We start from the raw sequence: 17,395 nt of genomic DNA, 5'->3' as shown, positions 1-17,395 counted from the left end.
CTCAGCAGGGGGCGGAATGCGGGGAGGCACGGGCGGTGGCGGTCGGCAGGGGGCGGAATGCGGGGAGGACCGGGCGGTGGCGGTCGGCAGGGGGCGGAATCCGAGGAGGACCGGGCGATGGCGATCGGCAGGGGGTGGAATGCGGGGAGGACAAATCGGTGGCGGTCGGCAGGGGGCGGAATGCGGGGAGGACAAATCGGTGGCGGTCGGCAGGGGGCGGAATGCGGGCAGGATCAGCCGGTGACGGTCAGCAGGAAGCGGTTTGCTGGGAGTTCCTGTCCCCCGGTTGCTAGGCTGATTAATCGTGCGGCGGTTGATTGAGGGTCAGTGCCGGTGCGGAATTTGCTGATCCTCCCCGTACACACCCACCGGCTTCCGGGAAGCTGGAGCGCGGTCTCGGTCCGTTTTACTGGACGTGGCTGGCGTCTCGGCTAGTTTCGACATTAGAGCCGCCGGTTTCGGGCCTGTGACTGTGGCGGCGAGGAGCAGTTCCCTGGGGAATGATGTGAGGAGGAAGAGGCGGTGAGATCGTGCGCTGGGTGAAGGATGGAGGATAAATACACCAACAACATCATCTCCAGCACCAGGCTGGGCCCTGTGGATGCACCCAGCTCCAGGTAAATGTGTCCCGGGACTGTCAGTGAGCCGATCAGTCAAAATATCAGGAGCGCCAACGGACTACATAGGACGGAACACGTTTTCTTAACAAAGTGGTCAATTACCAGAGGTAATAGATTGCAGAGTGAGAGGGAAACTGAGTAATTTATTCACCCAAAGGGTAGTAGCGATTGGAACTCCCTAAAAAGCTCTTGGAGCTGGAACGTCTCATTGCATTCAACCACATCACTTTGATATACACATGATCCCCCCCCCGCCCCGTCAAAATCCCAGGCCTTATCTTTCCTGAAACGTCAGCTTTTGTGCTCCTGAGATGCTGCTTGGCCTGCTGTGTTCATCCAGCCTCACATTTTATTATCTTTAAACTGTACTGGGCATGACTAAAGATGCAGTTCTCAAATTTAAACAGGTGTGGAAAAATTGATTTGCAGATTTAGAGTTTTCTCATCTACTTCATGACTGTTGTTGGTATTGGGATAGCAGGGTTAATATTCTGTATACTTTTAAAACAAAATGTTGGCATGATCCAAAATTCTGCATGTTCTATTTCTGCTGCTCAATTTCTGTGAGGGTTATGAGGAGTAAAGTAGGAGACAGCATTGTTTTTAAATTTATGAATATTTATTTATATTTATTAGTCAGTTTTAAATTATGTAGGATTCGATACTGTCTTGTAAAATATTAAATAATTATGACTGCATTTAGTTTAAAGTAGCACAGTGATTAAAAGCTACCTTAAAAGAATGAGTCTGACAGCATCTGTGAAGAAAAATCATGTTACTGTTTCATGGCCAGTGTCCCTTCCTCAGAACTGATGGTAGCTAGGAAAATGTCAGTTTATATTCCAGAAGATAGGTTGGGGGGTGGTGGTAAGGAGTAAATGTCAGATAGGAATAGAGCCCAAAGTGACAGAGGAACAGTTGGACAGTCAAAGGAGTTGATAATGATCTGGCTGGGAGGGTGAATTGTTGTTAACGGGGACTGTTAGTAACGAACAATTGGTAGTGTCTAATGACAGGCTATGTGATAACAAGGCCTGGGGTGGGGGCTAGGACATGGGAGATTTTAGGCCCTAAGATTATTGAACTTGATTTTGAGTCTGGAGGGCTTCAGGGTCCCCAAATGGAAAATGACATGTTCTTCCAGCTTGTGGTGTGCTTCACTGGAACACTGCAGCAAGCCTGAGACACAGATATTGGTTAGGGAACAGGGTGTTGTGTCAAGGTGGTAGGCAACTGGAAGCTCAGGATCTCTTCTGTGGGCAGAATGTGGGTGTTTTGCAAAGCGGCCATCCAGCCTACCCTTCGTTTCCCTGGTATAGAGGAGACCACATTCTGAGCAGTGAATACAGTAGACTAGATTGTGGGAAATGCAGGTAATGTGCTGCTTCACCTGGATGATATGTTTGGGCCTTTGGAAACTAGGGTGGGAAGAGGTAAGTGGGGTAGGTATTACACCTACAGCAGTTGCAAGGGAAGGTGCTGTGGGCAGGTGTTGGGAGTGAAGGAAGACTGGACCACGGTGCCCCAGAGGGAACGGTCTGTGCGGACAATGGAGGGGAGGTGTGGGGGGCGCGGGGGATATGTGTCTGTTGGTGGTATCTCACTGGAGGTGGTGGAAATGGTGCTGATGATCTTCTGGATGTGGATGCTGGGGGTGGTAGATAAGGACAAGGGGTCCCCTGTTGCTGTTCTGGGAGGGAAGAGAGGGGTTAAATGCAGAAGTGTGGGAGATGGGCCAGAGGACTCTTTCAACAACGATGCTGAAGAATCCAAGGTTGAGGAAGAAGATTGACACTGGAGCCTCCGAAATGTCTATGTTGGCATCATCTGAAAATATGTGACAGAGTCGGAAGAACTGAGAGAATAGAATGGAGTCTTTACAAGAAGAAGAGTGCAAGGATATATAGATCAGGTAGCTGTGGAAGTCAGTCGGTTTATAGTGGATATTAGTGGCCAGTCTATTCCCAGAAATTGAAACAGATAACGAGGAAGTGAAAGGAGGAGTCAGAGATAGACCAAGTGAAAGTGAGGGCAAGGTGGAAATTGGAAGCAGAATCAATGAACGTTTCCAATTCCAGATGAGAGAGGGAAGCAGCACCGATGATATCATCGATATAGCAGAGAAAGTGTTCCGGGTGGTGGCCAGAATAGGACTGGAGCAAGGAATGTTCCACGTACCTCACAAAGAGACAGGCATAACTGGGACCCATGTAGGTGCCCATGGCCACCCCTCTGGCCTGAAGAAAATGAGAGGAGTTGAAAAGTTGTTGAGGGTAAGGATGAGCTTGGCCAAGTAGAGGGTGGCGGTGGGTAGGAACAATTCAGGCCTTTGCTCCAGGAAGAAGCGGAGAACCCTGAGACCATCGTGGTGGGGGATAGACCTGTAAAGGGATTGCACATCTATGGTAAAGAAGAGATGGCAGCAGCCACTTCTGAAACTGGCATAAAGTGTCAGAGGATTCACAAATGTATGTTAGCAGGGACTGGACAGGAGAGAAAAGACTGAGTCAAGGTAGGAACAGATGAGTTCTGTGGGGCAGGAGCAGGCTGACACAATAGATCTGCCAGGCAATCCTATTTGTGGATTTTTGAAAGGAGGTAGAAGCAAGCTGTGCGGGGCTGGGGGCCTGTCAGCTTGGAGGCAGTGGGGGATGAGAGATAACCTGGATGAAATGAGATCAGTTACCTGATATGCCATGGTGAGGTCATTGTACTTATCTCTTCCTGCCTTGACTCGGTCTTTGGCAGGGACTGAACCAGGGGAGAAAAGGCTGCACATATCTTAACATCTAACAGAGAAATAATGGCATAAACCCAAGGGTAGGTAAGAATTTCTTTTATGCAGCAAGTGATTATGACCTGGAACAAAAACAAAGTTGCTGGAAAAGCTCAGCAGGTCTGGCAGCATCTGTGAAGGAGAAAACAGAGTTAACATTTTAGGTCCGGTGACCCTTCCTCAGGTTATGACTTGGAATGCATTGTCTAAGAGGGAATTGAATGACAACTTTTGAGAGGGAATTGGGAACACTTGTAAATTTTGCACGACTGTAAGTGGCAAGGGAGTGCAGCTTATTAGATAGCTCCTTTCAAAGAGAAGACCGATGGGCTGAAGAGCCACTTTCTGTATCATTCTTAGAGGCTAAGAATGTTGTGCATTGGGAATTTTGAAAGGATTAACTATAATGTTCAATGTATAAATAATAAAATGTTTCTTAATCTGCACCCATGTTGCTGAATTTGTATCCATAGTTTAAAAATTAGGACGGTTACTATAGTTTGTCATTTATCTTATTTAATTCACTGGTATATAAAACAAAAGTACTGATCTGTCTTCTCTGATGAAGGGTCTAGGCCCGAAACGTCAGCTTTTGTGCTCCTGAGATGCTGCTTGGCCTGCTGTGTTCATCCAGCCTCACATTTTATTATACTGATCTATCTTTGGTATTTTTGCTGCAGGTTTACACGATATATCACACTGCTGTGCCTGGCCAAGTTCCTTAAAGTTATTGGGATTTTTGAATCGTATGACCTCCTCAAACTTGTCCATATTGTCCAGTTTGTCTTCATAATCCAGCTGGGGTAAGTTTTTTAACATGAAAATCATTCAAAGTCACCTGCAATGATTTAAGAACAATCTGGCAATTGGATGAACATCTGTGATTCTGTAACTTTACAGTTGCTTTAAAATGTATTATTATTTTGATAGCATTGTAGACATTCATAAGGGCTATGTTATAGTAATTAAAAAGCTCTAAGATTTTTTCTTTCTTAATTGCAATGAAAAGCAAGGGATAGGCAGTGTAATTATCTTAAATTTATTCACCTTTATGATCTCTTTGCATCTGGGCTACCTGTACAAGAACGTGAAACTAGTGGGATAACAAATAATGCAATGTTTCAAAATTGTCATCACCACTTTGGTAATTAATTAACAAGTTTATCAAATCTGCTTTAGGAAGGGTGTATCTATTTGGGAGCACTTATTCTCTAGATCTGAAGCAGCGTCCAGATTCAATAAACAATGCTATAGATGACATAAAGGAATTAATTATCTTTTGATAGTAAGAATAGAAAAGTGGAATGCTGTTTAAATGAAGAAAGATTGTAGAACAATGAGGTACAAAGGGATCTAGTGTGCTGATACATGAATCACAAAGTTAGCATGCAGGTATGGCAAGTGATAAGGCACATGGAATATTAGTATTTATCGCAAGGGGAATGGAACATAAAAGGAGGGAAATCTTACTCTGACCATATCTATTTTATTGTGTACAGTTTTGCTCTCCTAAAAATGAAAAATGGTATTGCTTCAGAAGCAGTCCCAAGATGGTTCAGTTGATTAATTCCTGAGATAAGTGAGTTACCCTGTCAGGAAATGTTGATCAAGTTGGGCTGTATTCGTTTGAATTTATAAGAATGAGAGATTATTTTGCAGAAACACAAGATTCAGAAGAAACTTGATAGGGTGATACTAGAAGTATGTTTCCTTTTTGGAGTGGGAGGGAGGAGAGTAGAGCTGGGGACACAGTTTAAGAATACAAAGAATCCCTTTATGACAAAAGTTGTGTTTTGTTATTTCCTCAAGGTTGCTGGTCTGTGGAACTCTCTTCCCTCAGAAAGTAGTGGAAGTTAAGCTTACTCAGGCAGAACCATTTTTGCTTTGGTTTATTATTGTCACATATACTGCATGTAGTGAAATACATTTTATTGCATGCTAACCAGACAAATCATACCTTACATAAGTACATCAGGGTAATAGACCAGGATGCAAAATATAGCCTTGAGAAAGACCAACACTACCATGAGGGTTCTGTTCATAAGTCTAACAGCAGGGAAGATGTTCTTAACTTTGTTGGTATGTTTTTTTCAAACTTTTGTATCTTCTGCCCAATGGAAGAACATGGAAGAGAGTATAATCAGTGTGTGGGGGTGGAGTCTATGATTATGTTGGTTGCTTTCCCAAGACGACAGGAAGTGTATACTGAGTCAGTGGAAGGGAGGCTGGTTTTCGTGATGGGCTGAACTGGATCCACAACTGTCTGCTGCCATACCAAGATGTGATGCATCCGTTTTAGGATGTTTTCTATAAAAACTGGTAAGAGTCTTTGTAGACATGCCAAATTTCCTTAGTGTCTGAGGGGCATTGATGTGACTGGACCAGGATAGATATTTGGTAATATTTACTTCCAGGAACTTGAAGCACTCAACCATCTCCACCTTAGCACCATCGATACAGACAGGGGTGTGTCCTTGACTCTGTTTTCTAAAGTTGATGACCAGCTTCTTCATTTTTGCTGACATTGTTGCCAGCTGAGATTGTCGTCTTCACACCATGCCAGTAACCTGTCTGTCTCCTTTCTGCACTCTGTCTCGTTGTTGTTTGAAATCCGTCTCACCACAGTGGTGTTATCAGCAAATTTGTCAGTGGAGTTCGAGCTGAATTTGGCCACACAGTTATGAGTATGTAAGGAGTATAGTAAAAGGTTGAGTGCACAGCCTTGCGGGGCACCTGTGTTGACGATTATTGTGGAGGAGATGTTGACACTTATCCTTATCGATTGCAGTCTGCAGGCCAGGAAGTCATGGTTCTAGTTGCAGAGAGGGGAACAGAGACCTAGGTCTTGGAGTTTAAAATGTTTAGAGTTTAGAATCATGGAATGCACTGAGCTCATTGGAGAGGGATGCATTGTTGTCAGCAGTTATACTCAGCTTCACATTGTAGCCCACTATATTGTGTAAGCCTCACCACAGTCAACATGTGTTCGTATGGTTAGACTGGGAGTCTAGTTCAATCTGGTATTGTCTCTTGGTGTCCATGATAAATTTGTGAAGATTGTACCTAGGTTTCCTCTATAGGTCAAGGTCACCCGACTTGAAAGCCTTGGACCCAGACTTCAAGAGGGAATGGATCATCCAGCTCATCCCTGGTTTCTAATTCGGGAGTACTGGAATTAACTTCTTTGGCGTGAAATCCTCTGCACAGTTACTGAAGAAGCGTGTGACAGTAGTGGCATACTCATTTAGGTTGGCCACTGAGTTCTTGAACATGGACCAGTCCACCAACTCCATTACCTCAGACCAACATTGTATGACTTTCCATAACAGATCTTCAAGCTTCAGTTTCTGCTTGTAAGCCAGGAGAAGGAACACAGCCTAGTGGTCTGATTTACCCAAAAGGATACAGGGAATGTTGCAGTAGGCATCCTTGATGGTTGTATAGCAATGGGCAAGGGCATGTTGGCCTCTAGTAAGACAGGAGACGTGTTATTGGCATCTTGATAGCACACTTTTGAGGTTGGCCTGGTTGAGGTTACCAGCTATAATGAACAAGGCCTTGATATTCCATCTCAAGGCTGAATATGGCAGTGCACGTTTCATCCAATATGCTTTTCACTTCTGCATAGGGTGGGATGTTAACTGCAGTTAGGATAGCAGGAATAAACTCATGCAGTATGTAGTAGGGACAACACTTCACTGTTAGATGTTCTAGGTCCAGGGAGCAGTAACTTGTCATAGTCATGTCCGAACACCAAGAGGTGTTGGTCAAGAGGCCTTTGCTTTGTCTGAGGACGTCACACAGTACATCTGGTAGATTAAGAAAGCCTCCGATTGTAAGGCACGGTTAAGTGAAAAAGGAGTGGGCCATATCTCTCTAAACCAATGCATGCAGTCGTCTCTCAATTCTGTTTGGTAAGTGAGTCTCTCTTTAAGTTATCCAGCTTGTTTTTAATGGCTTGGATGTTTGCCAGGACTAGTCTGGGGAGGGAAAACTTGAAACTGTGTTGTTTCCATCTCACCTGCAGGTCGGTGTGTCTCCCACATTTCCTAGGTAAGTGGCTGTGTTTGTTTGGGCCTGGGAGTTGGAGTGATGGTCTGCTGTTCGATGGGGTCCTCAGCACTGGTTGTGGCCTCGGGCACACCGTGGTTTGTTCTCGGTTTTAGTCAACCCTCCATGTCAGGGAAGGGCCCTAGTGACAAGTCAGACCTTTGTGAAGCCAGTAATTGATAAGCCACTTTGTGATCACAGTCACAGTTCCAGCATCGGCAGTCAGATCCCATTGGTTCACGCAGTCGGGTGCTCCCTGTGGCCCTGGCCTTCGTCTGGTCAAATCTAGTCAGGCCATTGGTTGTTTCCAAAGATCGAAAAATCACCAGACCTGTAAGTAAATTTAAAAGAACATTGTTAGTAATTCTGACAGATTTAGAATTTAGCTTTAAGACTAAAATGATTATAAAAGATGTAAGGGATGACCTGCTTGGGAGAGCTTGCTTAGAGTGGCTGATCTCAGGCACCATATTGGAAAATTAGATGGACTGTAGGAAGATAGTGGAATTGAGCAAGTATCCAGATCAGTCATGAGCTTATTGAAAGTGGAGCAGGTTGGAAGGGCCGAATGGCCTAATGTTGTTTCCATGTACTATGTTACTGTATAATCAAATTGTTTGTACTCTTGAGGTTAGCGTCAAATGCTCTACATTTGCACCTTCTGTTGCTAAAGGATCAAATGTGTCAGATTTGCTCCAGGAAGGAGAGTACCCATTTGGATAGGACCTATACTCGAGATCTGAAGTTGTACCCAGATTCAATAAAAATGGTGTGGATGAGATAATAAATATAAAAGAATTAATTTGTGAGGAAAAGCTCAATGTAACAAAAATTCATTTCTCATGATTCTGTTCACCCATTCAGCTGATAGTGAGAAATGGAGATGACTACATCCACCACCTGTTTTACTTAACTAATCATTTATCCAAGTTGGAAAACTAGACCATTCTAAAGCACTTATTCTGTTTTCTCTGTTGTCAGATCTGCGATATTCTTGGTTTTATTTCAAAAACCATTTTCTACTGGCAAACCAATATCAAGACGGCTGGTGAGTTACATTGTGTTTCAAGAAGATAACTGCAACTGTTATTCACTATAACCTTACCTCAGCTCATCCCTCTGGCCAAATTTATTTATGTTATTAATTTTGTTGATTGGGATTTGGCATTCTGGATTAGGACATTGTCTTTGTGAGTTATAGCTTTAAATGTAGGAAAATAATGAAAGTAGTTGAAGAGTTTATATTTTGTTGTAATTATGGCCATTCCAATTGGTCTTGTATTTATTGACAAATACTTGTAATAAAAACCTTTTTTATTACTCAAGTGCCTTGTCATGTTAACAGAAGCTCAGTTATATAAACTGCGCTGCCATTTGGATGGTTAAACTGCTAATCTTGTAGTTGTAGTTACAGCATACAAAATTTGAATCTGCAGTAACATCCTAGCATCGTACATGTTAGTTCACCACATTCTATATGTGAATATTAAGATAATTCAACTTTTCAGTTTATTGTGCTGTCTTTGCTTCAAACATCAAATTAAATATTGTTGCAAATCCTACACTTGTCAATCCTGATTACACTTAATAAACTGAATATTTTTCATATCTAGATTTAATTTTTAGCATGGTGAAATAACGTTAGTGCTCTCCCTTTGCAGGGGACGGCAGAATTGAAGTCCGTTTTGTACCAACGCATTAAATGTTTTAATGTGCTCCATTACAAGGATTTACTTAAAACAAAAAGAACATTTTTAACTCCATGATATTAAGCACTTAAGTTCAATGATGATGAACTGGGAAGTTATTTTTGTTGTACGTTAGCACATCACTATCCTTTGTTCAGTGAAAGGTTAATTTAGATAACAGTGAGGTATTGCATTTTGGTCAGGCAAATCAACACAGGACTTATGAACGTAATGGTGGGGTCCTGGGGAGAGTTGTCAGAGACCTTGGGGTGCAAGCCCATAGCTCCTTGAAAGTAGAGTCGCAGGTAGACAGAGTAGTGAGGAAGGTGTTTGGTACCCGAACCTTTATTGGTCAGTACATTAAGTGTAGGGGTTGGGAGGACATGTTGCAACTATACAGGATATTTGTGAGGCCACTTTTGGAAAGTTGAGTTCAATTCTTGTCTCGCTGCCATGGTCAAGATATTATGAAACTTGAAAGGGTTCAGAAAAGGATATTGCTGGGGTTTGAGGGAGTGATGTCTAGGAAGGCTGAATATTTTTCCTGGGGTGCCAGAGGTTGAGGGTTGACCTTAGAGGTTTATACAATCATGAGGGGCATGGATAGGGTGAATAGCCGCGGTCTTTTTCCCAGGCTAAGGAAAACTAGAGGGCATAGGCTTAAAATGAGAGGGGAAAGATTTGAGAGAGACCTGAGGGGCAATTTTTTCCACAGAGCGTGGTGCATGTATGGAATGAGCTGCCAGAGGAAGTGGTGGAGGTGGATACAATTACAGCATTTAAAAGGCATCTGGATGCGTACATGAATTGGAAGGATTTAGAGCGATATGGGCAAAATGCTGGTAAATGGGACTGGATTGATTTAGGATACCTGGTCGGCATGGATAAGTTGAACTGAAAGGTTTGTGTCCATGCTATACTTGTCTAGGACTCTATCTAAGACTTGAGTTGGAATCACCTGAGATTTATGTTGTGTTTTTATTTTTGAAAATTTTGTAACAATATTTTGTTCTTTAGTTGTGTTTCAAATAACTTTATCAAATGGTGGAGCAGGCTCAAGGGACTGACTTGCTGACTCCTGTTCCTAGTTATGTTCTTATTTCCAGCAACATAATCTGGTGCAGATTGTACTATCCAGTCATAAAGTGGTCATATCACAGCTGGCTATTTGGCCTCTTGCGTACTACACGAACAATCGAGCTCATTCTGCTCTCTCACCTTTTCTGCGTAATGCTTCAAATATTTTCTTCCCCTTGTCCCACCAAGCTCTTTCATATAAAGCCCACATCCAGTGTGCCTTTTTAAACTGGCGTCTTAATCTACCCACTCACCTCACTGATTTTGGTTAATGTACTCCTATGTCTCCGTGTTCCTGCGTCCTGACTGTACCTTGAATTTTAAATTACCTCTTCTTGTTCTTCTGACCTAAATGCACTGCTTTGGACTTTTTTACATTAAATTTTGTTTGTCATATATGTTCATTCCACAGTTTGTCAGTAGAGTACAATGCGATTCAGCAAGCAGGAATTGAGGTAAAGTTACCATTGATCTACTGAACCATTGGACTACTCTGTCATTAGAGATGGATGACTGGTAGCGGTTTAACCGGAGGGTCACATGCCTTAGACAGGGCAGATCTTTAAAAGGAGAGTCCTTCATGGTAACTTCAGCCAGTTGCGGGAATTGAACCCACACTGTGGACATCACTGTGCATCACCGACAACTGTCTAGCCAACTCCTAAGTAAAGCAAGCATAGTAAGTGTCCGATTGATAATGCCCGGCTGACTGTAGAAAGTTCACACTGATAGTAAAGAAGAAAATGAGTTTGAGAAGAGACCAACAACTAACACAAGAGAATCCAAAAGTCTTCAATGCCAGATGAGCATTAGGGAGAAGGAGGGGTGGTGCTGATTAGTGACTAAAAAGAGTATGTGCCAATAGAGGTAAAAGGCATTGCTGGGGTACTTCATAGCTGGTGATGCTGCACTAGATGTAGTGGAGGAGGAGGCAGTTGAAGTACTGGACGATCGAAAAAATTTTCGAGGAGGAATTGGCTGTGCTCCAATATTAATAAACTACCAGGACGAGAAGGGCTGCATGTCAGGATAGCAAGGGAAGTAATGGTAGAAAATGTAGAAGCACTGGCATAAGCTTCTAATTCTCTGAAGGAATCGAGGTAGTGCCAGAGGGTTGTTAAATTGCTAAAGTTGACAGCAGCATGCAAGGATAAACCCAGTCAGTTTAAGGTCAGTGATGGGAAAGCTTTTAGAATTTATTATCTTGGACTATATTACCAATCGTTTGATCAAAGGTGAATTAATTTAGGAAAGTCAGAATAGATTTGAAAAGCAAATTGTTTAACTAGTTTGATAGAGGTTTTTGAAATTTGTTTTTCAGACATGAGAAATATCTACAATAGTGTTCCCCCAAAGTTCAGTCCCAGGAGCACTTATTTTCTGGAATGATATTAACGTTTAAGACAATTTCAAAGTTAACAGATGAGCAATACTTGCTTATTCCCGCAACAAGCTGAAAATTGGCTTTCTCAAGTCTAATTTATGCACTAAACTAGATGTGCTCATTGATATTTGTATATGGTGCCAAACCAGTCCGCAATAGAGTCTCCCAGTTCTGAAGAAGGGTCCCGACCCGAAATGGTGACTTTCCTACTCTGATGCTCCCTGACCCGCTGTGTTTCTCCAGCTCCACACTGTTGTCTCCATCCACTGTAGATATTTTGCTAGGAATGCAGATTACCAAGGGAGACTAATAGCACAGATTATAGTGCAAAGCCCTTTGTGACGATCATATTTAATTTATGATGGGGTGACAATATAAGAGCCATGTGTATCTGTTTCACCTGGTTGATTACACTGTTGCCCCTTAAAAGTACAGAAGGCAGTGAGTGTAAAAATCAGCTGACAGTATGTAGAGGAGAACTGGATTTTTAAAAAAATTCAGCAGTACTATATATACATTGTAGAACTGGTCAGACAGGTAACTGGTTTTCTTTCATTTTCAGGTTTCAGCATTTCCTACTTAAAGCTTTACTCAATAGATTATGTAATCAGGTAGAGTTTATTGGGTTTATGACAAATTTATGATCAATTTTATTTATTGAGTTGTGCTTTAGCCTCATGGGTCTGATTCAACCCACATGTCCCAGCAGATTTAACATTGTATTTGAGACTGTATTCACTTCAGAATGAAAAGTTTAAAAAGCATTTTTAATAACAGAGTCACATTATGAAGCCATGCTTTATGTGAAAAATATATTGTTATTTTACTGGTCAGAAAACACTTCAGATTTTTTTTAAAAATCTGAATCAACATTCCGGTAACATGAAGCCAGTGCTCCTAAGAATATTTGCGTCACCGTACAGTATAGATTCCAAAGCCATTTTGCAGAGTCAACCCTAGGTGATATAATTACGTTGAAGGATAATAAATAGGATCATCTCCTGAACCTGTTTACACAAGATCAGACAGTCACCTAGGTTGGGGGCATTAGATATAATAACCCCCACCTCGACTACCCAATACATTACCATATTAGAGTTGCTGGTTAGTAGGAGAGGATCGTATGATAAGCAAGCTATATAATTCACACTCAATGGCAAGAAACCTTTTCCAAAAAAGCTGCTGTCATCAATTGAGTCCGTTAATTCAAGTGAACTGAATATCAAGGGTTGATGGTTAGATTCTCTTTTGTTTGAGATGTTATTGCCTGATATGTGTGTATTGCAAATGTTACCTCCCATTTATCATCCTTGACTTGTCCTGTTATCCAGGTCGTGCTGCTTTTGAGCCATGAATGGTTTTAAGCATTGAGTAATTATCAGCAAACATCTTCACTTTTGACCTTCTGATGGAGGAAAGGTCATTTATGAAGCATTTGAAGATGATTGTGCCTAGGATGGTATTCTTTGATTTATTGTTGTCAATGTACCAAAAAGAGTGAAAAATGTTGTTTTATGTGCCATATGCGCAGATCATTCATTACAAAGTGCATCAGGGTAGCAGAACAGAGTCAGAATACTGTGTTACAACAACAGAGAAGGTGCAGAGAAAGAAAATATAATTAACATTTGAAAGGTCTGTTCAAAAGTCTGATAACAGTGGACAAGAATCTGTTCATACATGTATTCAAACTTTTACATCTGCCTGATGGAAGAGGGCGAAAGTATGAATAACCAGGTTGGGACGGGGTCTTTGATTATGTTGGCTGCTTTCTCAAGACAACAAGAACTATAGATGGAGTCAATGGATAGCAGGCTGGTTTGCATGATCAACTGAGCTGTGTTCTGAGGAGCACTTGCAATGACATCCTGGAACTGAGATAAGTAACCTCCAATAACCACACCCATGTTCCCTTTTTGCTATGTATGACTCTAGCCAGTGGAAAATTTTCCCTTTATTCCCAATAACTCTAGTTTTGCTGGGGGTCTTTGATTTCATACTTCGTCAATACTGCCATGATGTTAAGGGCATTCTTACGTCATCTCTGAAGTTTAGCTTTTTACAAGTGTTTGGAGTGAAGCAGCAGAAAGGTCAGGAACTGAGTACGAATTAACAGACTATTGCTGAGCAAGTCACAATTGAACCAGGGTTCACCTTCTGGCTTCACAATAATAATAGAGGCGCAATTCTGTAAATGTGGCTATTGCAGTTGGTTGCTTTATTAGTCTGTGGGACAGCCCTGTAAATTTTGGCAGAAATTCCCAGATACTATTAGGGAGACTTCATTCCTTAAGGGGACATTTGTAAACCAGACGGGTGTTTGCAATAGTTGACTATGTTTGCATCACCGTTACACTAACTTCTAACTTTGATATGACAGCTGTACTGAAGGAGGGCACTATGGAGGATTTGAGCAGTGAGGCAATATGGGCAGAACTCTGAAATAGGAAGGGTGCAGTAACCATGTTGGGGCTGTACTGCAGGCCTCCCAACAGCGACTGTGAGATAGAGGTACAAATATGTAAACAGATTATGGAAAGGTGTAGGAGCAACTGGGTGGTGGTGATGGGAGATTTTAATTTTCCCAACATTGACTGGGATTCACTTAGTGTTAGGGGTCAAGATGGAGCAGAATTCGTAAGGAGCATCCAGGGGGGTTTTCTAGAGCAGTATGTATGTAGTCTAACTCGGGAAAGGGCCATACTGGACCTGGTGTTGGGGAATGAGCCCGGTCAGGTGTTTGAAATTACAGTCGGGGATTACTTTGGAAATAGTGATCACAATTTCATAAGTTTTACAATACTCATGGACAAACATAAGAGTGGTCGTAAAGGAAGAGTTCTAAACTGGGAGAAGGCCAACTATACCAAAATTCAGCAGGATCTGGGGAATGTAGATTGGGAGAAACTGTTTGAAGATAAATCCACATTTGATATGTGGGAGGATTTTAAAGAGAGGTTGATTAGCATGCAGGAGAGACATGTTCCTGCGAAAATGAGGGATAGAAATGGCAAGATTAGGGAGCCATGGATGACAGGTGAAATTGTGAGACTAGCAAGGTGGAAAAAGGAAGCATACATAAGGTCTAGGCGACTGAAGACATACGAAGCTTTGGAAGAATATCGGGAATGTAGGGCAAATCTGAAACGAGGAATTAAGAGGGCTAAAAGGTGACATGAGATATCTTTAGCAAAAATGGCTAAGGAAAATCCCAAAGCCTTTTATTCATATGTGAAGAGCAAGAGGGTAACTAGAGAAAGGATTGGCCCACTTAAGGTCAAAGAAGGAAAGTTTTGCGTTGAGTCAGAGAAAATGGGTGACATTCTTAACGAGTACTTTGCATCAGTATTCGCCAAGGACAGGGACATGACGGATGTTGAGGTTAGGGATAGATGTTTGATTACTCTAGGTGAAGTCGGCATAAAGAGGGAGGAACTGTTGGGTATCGTAAAAGGCATTAGGGTGGACAAGTCCCTAGGTCCAGATGGGACCTATCCCAGGTTATTGAGGGAAGTGAGAGAGGAAATAGCCGGGGCCTTAACAGATATCTCTGCACCATCCTTAAACACGGGTGATGTCCCAGAGGACTGGAGAATTGCTAATGTTGCCCCCTTGTTTAAGAAGGGTAGCAGGGATAATCCGGGTAATTATCAACCGGTGAGCCTGACATCAGTGGTAGGGAAGCTGCCAGAAAAGATACTGAGGGATAGCATTTATTCCCATTTCGAAGAAAACGGACTTATCAGTAGTTTTGTGCAGGGAAGGTCATGTCTTACCAACTTAGTAGAATTCTTGGAAGATGTGACAAAGTTGATTGATGAGGGAAAGGCTGTTGATGTCTTCGCAAACACCTTACTGAAGTCCACGTGAAAGGTTCCCCATGGCAAGCTGATGGAGAAAGTGAAGCCGCATGGCGTCCAGGGTGTGCTAGCTAGTTGGATAAAAAAATCTGGCTAGGTAACAGGAGACCGACAGTAGTAGTGGAAGGGGGTTTCTCAAATTGGAGACCTGTGACCAACGGTGTTCCATAGGGATCTGTGCTGGAACTACTGTTGTTTGTGATATATGCAAATGATTTGGAGGAAGGTATAGGTGGTCTGATCAGCAAGTTTGCAGATGACACGAAGATTGATGGAGTAGCAGATAATGAAGGGGACTGTCAGAGATTACAGCAGAACATAGACAGATTGGAGGGTTGGGCAGATAAATGGTAGATGGAGTTCAATCTGGGCAAATGCGAGGTGATGCATTTTGGAAGATCTAATTCATGAGCAAACTATACAGTAAATGGAAAAGTCCTGGGGAAAATTGATGTTCAGAGAGATTTGGGTGTTCAGGTCCATTGTTCCCTGAAGGTTGCAACGCAGGTCAATAGAGTGGTCAAGATGGCATCCGGCATGCTTTCCTTGATCGGACGGGGTTTGAGTACAAAAGTTGGCATGTTGCAGTTGTATAAGACTTTGGTTCGGCCACATTTAGAGTACTGCGTATAGTTCTGGTTGCCACATTACCAAAAGGATGTGGATGCTTGGAGAGGGTCGAGAAGGTTCACCAGGATGTTGCCTGGTATGCAGGACGCTAGCTATGAAGGAAGGTTGATTAGATTAGGATTATTTCCATTAGAAGGACGGAGATTGAGGTGGGACCTGATTGAGGTCTACAAAATCATGAGGGGTATAGACGAGGTGGATAGCAAGAAACTTTTTCCCAGAGTAGGGGACTCAATTACTAGGGGTCATGAATTCAACGTGAGAGGAGGAAAGTTTATGGGAGATCTGCGGGGAAAGTTCTTTGTGCAGAGGGTGGTGGGTGTCTGGAACTTGTTGCCAGCAGAGGTGGTATGAGGACATGATAGTGTCTTTTAAGTTGTATCTGGACAGGTACATGGATGGGCAGGGAGGAAAGGGATACAGACCCATAGAAAATAGGTGACAGGTTTAGACAGAGGATCTCAATCGGTGCAGGCTTGGAGGGCCAAAGGACCTGTTCCTGTGCTGTAATTTTCTTTGTTCTTTGTTCTTTTAGTTTCAGATTTTGTTAAAATTTCACAATCTGGAACAGTTGGGTTTGATTGCCCTAGGGCATAATTACCAGTTTTTTTTTAACCATCTCTGCTGTTTGGAGAACTTGTCAAATAAACCTTAAGTTCTGATTCAACTCCTATCATTTTCTAAATGTGTTTCAGTTGGAAATATTTCTGACAAGCAACTGGATTTAGCTTTAGCAAAATTCTATTGGCCTAGAAAATTTAAATACTTTCCACCTAAAGCAAACCTCTTTGACCTTTTAAACAGTTGGTCTGCCAAGCACTGTTTGCAAAATTAGCCAGTCGTGACTTTCTGTCAAGAATCTCAAGCAGTTTGGCATACTGTCTGTTCTCCATTGAAGAAATTATTATAAGTTGCATTGATTTATATGGTAATCATGAATCCATTAGAAGTAAAATTTACTTTGGTGTAGACTGAGCTAAACAAAATACACCATTCTGAAATACATGATTATATTTTTGCAGTGGGTCAAGATCGGTAAACATGCGGTTGGTGGTTGCATTATTTTGCTGTTGTGGTTCTTTGGACTCACGCTTTGTGGACCCTTGAGGTAATTCTTTTTTAAATTATGTATCAATATTTAGCTTTGGTGTAATGCAATAATTTTCATGGACAGTGACTTGTCTGCAGGATTGCAACTCCAAGACATGTAATAAGATCAATACCATCCAGAATGAAGGAGCTTTCTACAAGTTGCTCCTCCTCTATCAACACGTTCTGGCCGTAGAAAATACCATTTACAAACATAGTGC

General features: G+C 42.2%; 1 protein-coding gene across 2 annotated transcripts in view; it reads left to right on the top strand.

Annotated features, from left to right (window-relative positions):
• The first annotated feature begins 213 nt into the window (after positions 1-213).
• Positions 214-17,395, top strand: part of slc30a5 (solute carrier family 30 member 5) — a 55,269-nt gene continuing 38,087 nt past the window's right edge. For both annotated transcript variants that reach the window (XM_059644828.1, XM_059644827.1), the window contains exons 1-4: positions 214-617; positions 4,077-4,199; positions 8,428-8,494; positions 17,108-17,193. In XM_059644828.1, the coding sequence (XP_059500811.1) occupies positions 547-617; positions 4,077-4,199; positions 8,428-8,494; positions 17,108-17,193 (347 nt within the window). In that variant the 5' untranslated portion in view covers positions 214-546. The remainder of the gene's footprint in view (positions 618-4,076; positions 4,200-8,427; positions 8,495-17,107; positions 17,194-17,395) is intronic.

The sequence above is a fragment of the Stegostoma tigrinum genome, chromosome 3, assembly GCF_030684315.1.
Source record: "Stegostoma tigrinum isolate sSteTig4 chromosome 3, sSteTig4.hap1, whole genome shotgun sequence".
Lineage (NCBI taxonomy): Eukaryota > Metazoa > Chordata > Chondrichthyes > Orectolobiformes > Stegostomatidae > Stegostoma > Stegostoma tigrinum.
The sequence above is the reverse complement of the archived record's forward strand: the minus strand, read 5'-3'. Positions and strand labels throughout refer to the sequence as shown.